This window comes from Muscardinus avellanarius, assembly GCF_963383645.1.
Source record: "Muscardinus avellanarius genome assembly, chromosome: 4".
NCBI classification, from domain to species: Eukaryota; Metazoa; Chordata; class Mammalia; order Rodentia; family Gliridae; genus Muscardinus; species Muscardinus avellanarius.
Genome location: NC_137789.1, coordinates 36,181,541 through 36,194,080, shown reverse-complemented (window position 1 = coordinate 36,194,080; position 12,540 = coordinate 36,181,541). Strand labels below are relative to the sequence as shown.

The window sequence follows — 12,540 nt, the reverse complement described above, 5'->3', positions numbered from 1 at the left end:
CCACTATCTCGCGATCAGATTTCTTGATTAACTCCATGTCTAGTGTCTGTTTTCTTCAAAGTCAGTTGTACCCTCTCTCTCTCCCAGTCTGTACCCTTTCTTTTTAAATACTCTTGCTTGTTAATCTCTTAATGTCTTTTTACTACCCCAACTTCCATGAATTCCATTGTTCAATACAATTTAGCTCTATTCTGTTTTTCTTATTTCTGAGAACACGCCTCTCCATTGTCCTTGGCCACATCTCTTTTTCCTTCCTTTTAAATGTAGATGTTCTTTGAGCTGTTCTCACAAACTTCTTCATTTCCTTCTCCTTACACTCTTGGCTTGCCTACGTCAGCCATCCTCTTCATCTGTCCTCTCCTGTTTAATTATTTATTGACTTCATCTTCTCAGCTCTGACTACTCTGAACAATTGACCTAAGTGCATAGCTTCCTACTTCACAGCTCCACTAGGAAATTCCACTTATGCCAGTGTTGATCATGTCCTGAGCTAACTCTCCTTGGGAAAAAGTTTTACTCTCCAATTCATCTTCCTTTTCTATAAAAGCTGTCATAAGAATTACATAAGGTAATTAATAAAAGCATATAAAATATTATCTGGCATGTGATAAGTGCTTAGTAGTTTGGATGTTTATGTCTTATTCTCAAATCCAGATACTACACTATATAGATGATTCCTTCCAAATAACATCGCATCACTCTGTTTCCTATTAGTAATGCAAGTATACTGACCCTAACTCTTCTCTCTTCAGTATTATTGCCCTTAACTCCTAATTGATTTTTCTGTAGTCTATCCTGTTCCAATCTATCTTCATTAGGACAGGTTACATTTATTTTACTTATTTACTTTTTTTTTTTTTTTTACTGTGAAAAGCAACCCTGAATTCCTCGTGGCCAACCAACAAATACTTCTTTTTGCCTCGTATAACATAAATAGTATAAGTTAGCAAGGGTAGTCTGTCTGTTACTGTGACTCAGTCTGGTGGAAATTATTCCACAATACCAATAGAAGGGAAATGGAAATTGGAGTTAAACATCACCAATTAAACACTTCTATCCAGAAATGGCATGACTCATTTCCACTGCCATCTCATTAGTCAAAGCAAGTGTAAAGTCCACTTCTGATTTCAAGGGTTTGAGGGAGTACATTCCTACCATACACCTGCAAGAACAGAATAATGTAATAATGTAGAGCCTAATGACCATCAACCATTTTTCATAATTTTTCTTATTTATAATTTTATGTTATTCTCCAGTCTATTGGCTTTAATGGTTTCTTTATCTACAAGCCCCCACATAGTCATGTAGTTCTAATCTGAGTTTCTGGATTTGTCTCTACTACTTTTAACCTATGAAACCTTAAAATTTGGCCAAACTGTACTACTCATCTTAAAACTATGATATATGCTTTTACCTCCATATTTTTCTTTATAATATTCTCTTCACTTGACAGTTTTTTTCACTCCTCTAATAATTTGTATCCATCATTCAAGACCCAGGTTCATAAAGCTTTCCCCATCTCTAATTTTCAATAGTTTGTCTCCAGTGAAATCACCTAGCTTTGTGAGTTTTGTCCCTTTTCTCTGATATTTATAAATTTTTTCTAACTTGTATAAGCATTTCTATTCTTACTGGCCTTCTTAAACTATATGCTTTTTAAATACTGAGTACATCTCATTCATTGTTTGTATTCATCCCAGGACAAAATTGCCACAAGCCCAAGTGAAGCTTTTGTACAAAGTAGGAAAAGGTTTTCCTCTGGGTAAATCACTAGACATAAACACTCGCTTTGAACAGACCAACTAAAAAAATCTTCTTTGTGAAGAAAAAATATATTCTTTCTTTCCTTCAGTTCTAGTCCCTTGTGTAGGAGCAAAGAACATAGGCACTTGCACAAACCCCCTTGCTCTCCCTGGACTAATATCAATACAATGCATAGGAGATGTTTGCAAAATAAATCAGCTAATTAATGCAAAGATGTTTACTATGGTTTACATTAGCCAAGTCCAGAAACATTTGAAAGCCTGAAAATTTAAGAGGGGAAAAATTAGAAATTTAGGCTATTTCTCTAAGGATAACAGAGAAGTGTCTAAAATCAGAGATTTAGTGTTTGTAAGATACATGTTATAATAAAAAATAATAAAACACCTTTTTGGTACTGGGAATTACAACTAGAGGCATTCTACCTCCAAGCTATGCCTCCAGCCCAGTTTTTATTTCTTTATCTGGAAACAGGGTCTCACTAGGTTTCTGAGAGCCTCGCTATGTTGACGAGGCTGGTTTTGAATCTGCGACCCTCCTGTCTCAGCCTCCCAAGTACTGAGATTACAAGCATGCGCCACCACACTCAGCTATGAAAACATTTTAATCATAAATTTTTGTAAATTTGTATCTAAATAGCAAATGAAAGCAAGTAATACATTATGACATGAAGAATAAAAGAAAAATTGTAAAGGGAAGAAAATATATAAACAAAAATAGTTAGGTTTTAAATGCAACTTTTGCATTTATTCATTTTTATGAAAGTATACAGCTCGAAAGAATTCAGAGATGAACTAACATAATAAAACATGTTTAAAAATTATATGAGCTTTAACAAGATAAATGATCATAAACCATGAGCATCATGTAGTAAACAGACAGGAACACATACTTCTGACACGTGAAGTAGTAAGCTTAAAAGGTTTTCCTTAAAGTGACTTTCATCAAACTCATGCAGTGATCTATTATTCACGAATTTGATGAGAGAACTTACAAATTCAAGAGATAATGAGGGATTAATACAGATTTATGAGTTTAAGTACATTTTTGAATCTTAAGTTACTAAAGGAATATTTCTAATTCCTTTAATGATTTAGATTTCATAAATTTATCACTCTAGGAAAATAGCCATGATCTCTCTAAAATTCCCTTTGATCTTGTGTTAAGAGGTAAAATACTGGGTCAGCTCCCAGGTCTTGGGGTCTAACAAGCCATGCAGTCTGTGTTCTCACAGTCTAAGGACAGGCAGCTCTGACGTGACATCTACTAGGCACTTAAGTAAATCTTGTAGAACGTATTTTATTCTAACACTTCCAAGACTCATGCTCTCCCTTTTCTTTTTATACTATAAAATGGCTTTTGAAATGTACTCCATAAACCAAGCTTATTCCTGCCTCCAGGTGTTTGTGCTTGCGTTCCTCTAAACGTAGAACATTGCTCCACCCCAGGACTTGGCTTCCTCATTCAGAACTCATCTCAGTCCTCTTCAGAAAAGCTTTCCTCGACCGTGTTATTTAATGTTCCCCTTCATATCACAGTCCCTCATTATCATATTATTGTCTTCTTTCTTAGATCACATATCATTATCTCAAGTTATCATTTATTTGCTTGCTTATTATCCTCCTCCATGACAATATGAATTAAAACTCCTGCAAACAAAGCCACTCTCTGTTCTGTTCTAATTCTGAGAATTGTACCTGCCACACAGTAGGTACAAGATAAATATCTTTTCAGTGAATGATCAAATCCTGGGATAATGATGTATTAAAAAGGAGCATATTTTAAAATAAGAAATAAATCTCTTTTTAAAACGATACTTTTAATATATTGCAATTTTTGGTTTTAGCATGCTGTGAAGAAAGGACTCTCATAAATTACAGACCTCCCAGGTGCTCTTTAAATTATTCTAAGTAAGCAGTGACCTACTTCTGGGGCACCAGGGCTCTGACTATTTCCTACCGTGAAGCTTAAGACTTAGGACCTTTAAACATAGCTTCTTACTGATGACTATAATCAAGGCAGATGTTTTTGAATTCTTTGTTAATTAGCTAAATATTTCTCCCTAGCTCTGGACCTTAATTTTGTGGTGTAGCCTCACAAACATACTCACACACCTTCCAATACATTTATATACTATACCAATACATAAGTAGCATGTTAATATCATAGATTTATATAAGGTACCTGCAGTAATGTTATAAATCTTAAACTTTGAATTTCTGGCATTGCCAGAAATCAAAGAATAAATATGAGAAATTCAGTTTTCTTATACTCTTCAGAGAGAGAGAGATAGAGGGAGAGAAAGAGAGAGGAGATTGTCTTCAGTGTTTAACTTATTTAGGGTTTCTTAACACTAGCATTGATCATTGTAATTTCACTTATACACCCAAACCAAGTTCTTATGCTGCTGTATATGTATTTTACATGTTGTTATTTGTAAGTAAAGTAATCAGGAGGCTACTCCATATCATTTTTCATCCCCATATTTGTAATAATAGGTGTTCAATTAATATTTGTTGCACTAACAATTACTACTTTAGTGGCCTAAAATTGTATGTGGTCATTTGAATTAAAATGAAATAAAATTTACTGAATAGTAAATTAGGATAATAATTTCAAGTACCACAATTTTGGAAACAAATAAATAGTATTTGCTGTAGAGAACTTTTTAAATAAGGAGAAATTTTAGACAAGAGCAGGATATTTTGTTCTTGTTTTTTTCCTGCAAGAACTATGCCAGAATTCAAGTGACATTTAAAATCTAGCCATCTGTCCAATGACTGTCAACAAGTGTAATCAAGAATGAGTTATACTAGTAATAGGTAAGCTCTTGGCACCTGCCTCCAGGAAAGCACAGCAGGAAGGAAAGGGAAATAAGCCTGTTATGGTTCCATGTTTGGGAACTTGGCCAATCCCACTGGGTTAGTTTCTATCCTAACATTATTACCATTGTCCTCTAACTTTTGTGCCCTACAAGCCCTCTCCAGAACCACTTTTTGGCCCAAGATATTATAGTTTCACTCCTAGAATTAACCCCATCTACTTCTTTTCATAAACTGTAGTTCTCATACTCCATTTGTGAACTATTAGGTATCCTGTATCATTGCCCAAAAAATTATAAATCACACCAATTTCTAATTCCTTAATAAGTCCTTTTTCTGTCTTTTTCCCAGCTCTCAAGATGATGAAATATTTGTTTAAGCATGACTATGTATTTATTTATTTATATTGCTCACCAACTCAGTATTTTAAAGGTCAAGCCAGTTAGCTCTATTCTTTCAAAACTATCAGTTAATACTCTTGGCCTTCTAACCTATAAATTTCACTTAATTTAATCACCAATTCTAAGAACCCTTATTATGATACATTTGGGAAATAGTAGCAAATCTCTCACTTGTCTTGTAGTTATTCATTGCCTTTATCCTCATGATTGACAATATTTTGTCTTTTTTAAAAATATCAATTTCAAGATACTTTTCAACAACTCTAATAACCTTGCTATAAAATTGATCACTTGCGGCCGGGCGTGGTGGCGCACGCTTGTAATCCCCGCGCTTGGGAGGCAGAAACAGGAGGATCGCGCAGGTTCGAAGCCAGCCCCGCGCGCTGGCTTAGGAGACCCTGTTTCCAAATAAAAATGTAAAAATAGGTCTGGGAGTGTAGCCCGGAAGTAGAAGGGCTTCCAGGAACCCCAGTACCACCAAAAAAAAAAAAAAAAAATTGATCACTTGCATTGGCAGTTTTTATATAACTTATGTTGATAATTCAAAATGTATAGTTTTTATTGCTTTTATAAAGCTAAAAATTAGGCCACATTCACGAGACAACTTTTGGAAATGTAGAAATACTCTTTTTCTGAAATCAAGCATCAATATAATTAATATGACAACACAGTATTATTGTATAATAATTAGGATTAACTAGAGAGCCATACTGCCATCTTTAGCCCATAGAATGAACCAAGTGGGTGAATAATTTGATCCTTGCTTACTCCTTTTATTTGTCTTGTTTCTTTTCATTTTTGCTTATTACCAATTCTATTTGTGTTTATTCTGGGAAAATCAAAATAGGAAAAAATGAACATTGTTTTAAGATATAGCTTAAAATTTTAAACTACCTATAGTTCAGTGGTCACAGCTTATCCTTCTAAATCTTTTGCTGTATACATTCCTATTTACCCTTTATAAACCAGGTGATGGGAACATCATCTCATGAATCCAGGCTTACCAAACTATCCAGTTTATCAAGAAGTACTTTATTTATGTTGTGGTTTTAATAACAAATGTATTTCTGTTTGTGCCACTGGAAAGCCTCCAGGGTTTGAATTCACTTCTGTGCCACATTAGTAGAGTGAATCCACATTTGATATGTATGCTAACTAGAATTAAGCTGCAGATAGCTGCTTCCTCTCTCTTATCATGAATATATTTTATGTCAATAAATATGTACTTACATCTACATTTTCAAAGTGATTCTATTTTATTGATGAACACGATTTTTTAAGCTCCTCTACTGTTGGACATTTATAGGGTTTTTTCATGTTTTTATGTTTTAACTATAATAATCAATTATTCAGTTAAAATAATTATAACTTAGTTTGTACACATTGCTAAGTTTTCCCTTAGGATAAGTCCTAAAAGTCCTAGGCTAAAGGTTGGCATTTAAAAAAAAAAAAAAGCTTTTGATACATACTGCCAAATTCCTCCTCATAAACTTATCGCTGAGACCAAAACAGAAACTTGCAGTATTGAAATTCAGCATATACCAGACCTTTCCTGAACCTCTCTTTTAAATTAATTGCTATTGTAATGGTGGCTATGCTTTCCTGACCACACTAAACATTTTGAAAGGTCACTCACGTTTATTAATTCTTTACCATAAAGTATTTCATTAATCAAGAGTCCCAAAACTAAAACTTTTGATTCACAGCTTGCTAACTTGAACATTTTTACTTGTAGTTTTAGATGATGTCCAGCAAGAAAAAAAACCAAGAAACTAGTAGTGATAACGCCCCAACACACATACACACAAAATACCTCACTAGACAGTAACAGCTCATAAATTCATCCCTGGCAATCTCTAAGTTTCAAGGTAATGAAAAGTAGATTCATCTTACAAAACCTTTTATGACCCTTTTTGTAGATAATGTACTATCAAACTTTGGCTGTAAAACCAAATTGTCATTAAAGTATTTATCTTATTATCTATAAATAGTGTTATCAGTCCCATACATTTTTATTTGATTTTTATTTTTATGGCCTTTATATCCAACTATGAAATTAAAATGCAAAAATCAAAGATACAATAAGAAATAATTTATATCTGTGACTGCTTTTGTAGGTAATAAACTATGTAGTTCTTTAGAAAAATATAAATGTTTTGGGTGAAAATGTTTGTTTATAACTGGAGCACTGAGTTAATCTATGGAACATATTTTCTTTTTTTTTTTGAAGATTTAAAGAAGTTTATTAAAAAGATAGAAATACAGAAAATAGTTACAGCCTCGTGTTACCCAGAGGTAACACGAGGGGGTATTTCAAACGAAATCACCCTGGAACATATTTTCATGTGTATGGGTGTATAGGGCACTCTACCTCTGAGATACACTCCAGCCCTATTTTATTTTGAAATAGGGTCTTGCTAAATTTTAACACACTGGCCTGCAGTCTTCCTGTCTCAGCCTTCCAACTACTGGAATTACAAGCATTCATCACTGTGCCCATCTAAACTTTTTATTTTTAAAGCCTTGGCCTCAACTAAAATCTGGCCTTTCTAAGCTATCTCGTTACCTTCCTGATGGCAGCATACTATGAAAGTCATATGTTGCACCTTTCTGTTTATTGCCCTGTATCCATGGAATAAGTGGTATCTGGGGAGCCAAGTAGTTCATAGTAAAGGGGATCTTAAAGATGTTTCAGTTTCTATGTTTAGTGAATGCTTGATTGTGGTAGTTTTGACAAATGAGAAGGAAGGAAAAAAAATTTGTAGCTCTTATGTATCTGGCACTCTGCTTATGCCTTGTATATGTCTTCCCATTTATTAAATGAAGAGACTGAGTATCAGAAAGGTAAAGCAGATCCCCCAAGATCGCGTGGGCAGTGAGTAAAGCTCTTCAAGGATGGAAGCTAGGTGTCCTGGCTCTAGCTGCATTCTCCTCTCCACTGTGAAATGCTGGCTCTGTTAAAGATATTTTAGGCATTTTAACCTCCAAAGGTTTTAAACATAAACAACATTTCTACTGGTTCTGTTAAATGTCTATATAATACATGTTGAAAGGATTCAACCTTATTCTGTATTCCTCAATAATAATTAATTTCTACTTATTAACTTTTTACTTTATACATTGCTCTTTAAAATAAAAAGTGATAATAAAATATTATCTTATTAAAAATAAGGACTCTAGGGCTCAGAATGGAATAGATAACTTCTAAAGACTATCAGTTAAAGAGCGGCAAAGGCTATTCCTGCTTACCTCCAAAATTGTTTCACTCTCTTGCTGTTTATTAATGAATAGCAAAACTAAACAAGCTTGGAAATTGTTATTTTGGGACAGTATATAAACATGTACACTGTATTCTCATTCTCACTCTCTTTTTTTCTGCCTCACTTCTTCTTAAAACTAATGTGAATTTTAAAAAATGGTACAATTCACTGTATTTTTTTAAAATGGCACTCTGGGAGCCGGGCGTGGTGGCACACATTTGTAATCCCAACATTGGGGAGACTGAGACTGGAGGATCTGGGTTCATGGCCATCCTTAGATACTTAGTGAGGCCCTCTGCAACTTAGTGAGACCCTGTTTCAAAGTAAAGAATAAAAAATAGGGCTGGGAGTATAGCTCAGAGGTAGAATGGCCCTGGGTTCCATTCCCAGAACTGCAAAAGAAAAAAAAAATTGGCACACTAGGCCTTTCTCCTTTTAAAAACTTGGAGAAAATATATAGAAATTAACAAAATTAACATATAGTCCTAGGCTTTAATTTTTTTTTCCCTAGAAGACCAAGATACTGAATTAGAGACCAAAGTTTACCTGAGTAGCCACTTGTCTAATTATCATACTTTAAATGATGTATAAAGATATGTCTTTCTTGATTTTTAAAATTCCTTTCTTTTATGACTATATGTGGTAAACACCCCTAGTATCAGAACCAAATTCAAGCAGAAACTATGACTTTCTAATACTTGCTTAAAGACTGATGCTATGTAAATAAATTTGCCTGTTCCTGTAAAATAAGCTTCTCTCTTCACATACAGCAGGTGTGTGGGGCCAGCGGGATGGCTGCTTCACCTGCCCACCTCCTGCACATCCCCGTAGCTGTGGGAACTTCCAGAGTCCTTTCTTTAGTGACCCTCATTAGCAGTGTTAGTCTGGCAGCAGGTCCTCAACCAGCTCACATGCTTCAGTGACTCATGAGTTGCTTTCTAACTGTACTGTATAGAAAACTGACAGTTTTCTTTAAAATGACTGCAAGAGGGACATCTTTCTTTTCTTCATTTTTGGAATATAGATTTAAACCCACAATTATGTAATTAAGTGAAATAAATTATTTTTAATTAAAAGCCATGAAAATATCATTAGAAAATTTAGCCAGTATGAGATCAACCATACTGAACTCTCATAAAATTCAAAAACATTATATATATATATATATATATATATATATATATATATATATATATATATATATTTTATTTATTTGTGGTTCCTGGAAGCCCTTCTACCTCCGGGCTGCAATCCCAGACCTATTTTATACTTTTTTATTTTTGGAAACAGGGTCTCTTAAGCCAGCGCGGCTGGCTTCAAACCTGCGCGATCCTCCTGTCTCCGCCTCCCAAGAGCGGGGATTACAAGTGTGCGCCACCACGCCCGGCTCAAAAACTTATCTTAAAGGGCTGGTGTTAGTAAATGGATGGTGTAAAAATATCCCCAGAGGCCTCATTTCTTTTGGGCGGCAGTAGTATTTTTTTTTTTAATTTGAGCCTTCATGCATTTTTTTTTTCCGTGACCACTAGTGCCCACTTTCACAGCAGAAATAAAACCGTAAGGCTGGTTGCACTTCGTCGCGTTAGTTGGCCTGAAGTAGTAAAGCACATGCAAGATGTGTATTTAAAATACACATGGTATTTAAAAGTGTCTAAGAAATACATTCCGTAGATGATAAAAAGTTAACTCTCCTCCAGATGTTTCATCTAAAGTCCCTCTTCTGTCTCTTCCTCTTCACTCCTGCCCTCACTTCTCACGCTCCACCGGCTGACAGTGTCTTTACATCCAAAATGCAAAGCAGACAAATGGGCGCGTCCGGCAAGAGCTTGACCAAGAGCAGCAGCCTCAGCGGGGACGTGTGCTCGCTGGAGAAGAACGACGGCAGCCAGTCGGACACCGCGGTGGGCGCCCTGGGCACCAGCGGCAAGAAGCGGCGCTCCAGCATCGGGGCCAAAATGGTAGCTATTGTGGGGCTCTCTCGGAAGAGTCGCAGCGCCTCTCAGCTCAGCCAAACGGGTAGGAGTTTCTGTGTTACTTTTGACTTCTTGTTTGAGTTGTCATTACAGTCCATATTCTTTCCTCTTACTTGTTTTATTGCAGTAGAGTTGGACGATGACATGTTCCAGAGGGAAAGAGGCATTTTAAACTCATCAATCTTCGGGAAAACAAAACAGTGTTTCTTGCAGTGAGCAGTAAGTCAGCTTCAGATGAACCCTGGCGGCTGTCCTCGGGATGTGCGGCTCTCCTCCTCAGGGAGGAGTTGGGCCCTGGTGCCCAGGGCCAGTTGCTGATTCCTTGTAAAGAAACTCATCTGCGGGGCTTTTGCTTTCCTTTAGGTTCCGCAAGTTGGAACCAGCCGAATCAATTTTTATTCCCAGCAAGCTACGGGGAAGATGACGTCTCATATTTTGTGTGAATGATATAACTCATTTATTGCTGACAACCTAACTTCCTTTTCAGTTTATAAGCAAAATTTACCATAGCGTCCATTTTCTCACCGGTTTTTATTTCTCTGTTAAGACTCTGAGCAGCAGTATTCTTCAGCAGCAGGGATGGAGTGATTTTCTGCTGACAGTGAAGATACTCAAAGCTTTGCCGGTTTAAAATTCAGTTTCTAAATCACATCTGCAAAATAAATTATATACAACACTCCTTCTCAGAAAAGCCACTGTTAGCAATTAAGAAATTTGTGAGTCAAAGGAATGTCTTTTTGCAAATGAGTGTTGATAATTAAACATTAAATCCCTAGTATCCTGAAAATAATAGTATATCATCTACTTAACAAACAAAAGCATGTAATATGGTGTTTCTTTTATAGCAAAATAAATTAGAGGCAACTGGATTAAACCTATTTATGTTTGAATAAAGGGGTTCTTGTATGTATATAGAAATCAAGATATAAATCTACAGCACAAAGAAATTCATGGTTGCATTAGTTCTTGGACCCGGCCAATCTTAGTTTTATAAATTATAATGGTGATTCTAGAAGTTCAGCCTTACATACAAATAATATTTTGAAATAGTTATTTGATGATACTCCTTATATTCTGGTTATATTTTACTATATTTAATGTGATTTTTGGTTGTGATAATTTTTCATTTGTTTTTTTTAAAATGTTTCTCATTTTAATGTAGAAATAGAAGTAAATAGATTATTTAATGTATAAATAATTTATGTACAATGGACATACATATCATATATAAATGATTTTTAAAACTGCTCATATTTATACATTATTAGCTGTGTTATGCTGATATTCCAGACATTTTTTTTAAATCAAGGGGTGTTTTTATACTTTTCCCGCAACTAGAATTTTACTGCATTTTTCTCCTTAAAACTTGTAATAATCTATATATCTAAACCTTCTCTAAAAACTGAAGTCTATGAATGTTAGAAGAAAATAGAGAACCTAAACAAACATTGGAAATATTATAAGTTTGGGGGAGAAAGGGAAAGGAACAGCTGATGAATGGGTGCTGAGTTACAGTTAGATTGCAGCTAGAAGTTCTGGTGTGCTCTTACACAGTGGGAGACTTTACATGACCACAATGTGCTGTACATTTCAAAAGGCCATTAGAAAGGATTTTTAAAGTTTTTACCATAAGGAAATGGTAAATGTCTGAGGTAATAGATTTAACTTGACTTAAACATTACATGATGTATTGAAATATCTCATGGTACTCCAGTAGTATATGCATTTTTGTGATTTATGTATCAGCTTAAATATATTTAATTTAAATATAAACATTTTTAAAGAATACACATTAGAGAATATATGGTGTTAAACTAGGTAATTAATTCCATTTGTTCAAGTGTTTGATGACTATTGGATGTTGACTATGTATTAAACACATTAAGAGTAAAAATAAGAAATCATCTATAACCCAGGTTTTTACAATATAATAGGAGACATATTTTTAGACAGACTGTTCCCAGGTTAATATGTCAGTGATTAAAACTATTACATGGTTACCCTGGACAACCATTGGTGGGAGGGGGGAAGGGAAAATGGGGGCGGAGGGAGAGAGCACCAAGTATAGTTTAAATATATACCATTTATGTTCAATAAAATTTTGTTTAAAAAAAACTATAATTACATAAAAGGTGTACTGGATCCTTAGAAAAAGGCAACTTGCTCCAAGCTAGAATTCTAGGGATGAATTCCTGGAGACCATAACTGACCTGGGGTACTTAATGACTAGAATGAATGCTAACAAGGAAAAGGAAGGTGTTCCAAATAGAAGCCATAAGAAGCCAGGCTTACAAGCATGATATATACATAGGAATGATAAGCA

At 34.9% G+C, this 12,540-nt stretch overlaps 1 protein-coding gene across 27 annotated transcripts in view; it reads left to right on the top strand.

Moving 5' to 3' along the window:
* Nucleotides 1–12,540, top strand: part of RIMS2 (regulating synaptic membrane exocytosis 2) — a gene marked incomplete at both ends in the record, with an annotated part of 576,294 nt that overhangs the window by 489,646 nt on the left and 74,108 nt on the right. For 11 of the 27 annotated variants that reach the window (XM_080694185.1, XM_080694184.1, XM_080694182.1 and 8 more), the window contains one exon: nt 10,019–10,260. The exons of the other annotated variants lie outside the window; for them this stretch is intronic. In XM_080694185.1, coding sequence (XP_080550311.1) covers nt 10,019–10,260 — 242 coding nt within the window. The remainder of the gene's footprint in view (nt 1–10,018; nt 10,261–12,540) is intronic. 27 annotated transcript variants of the gene reach the window in all.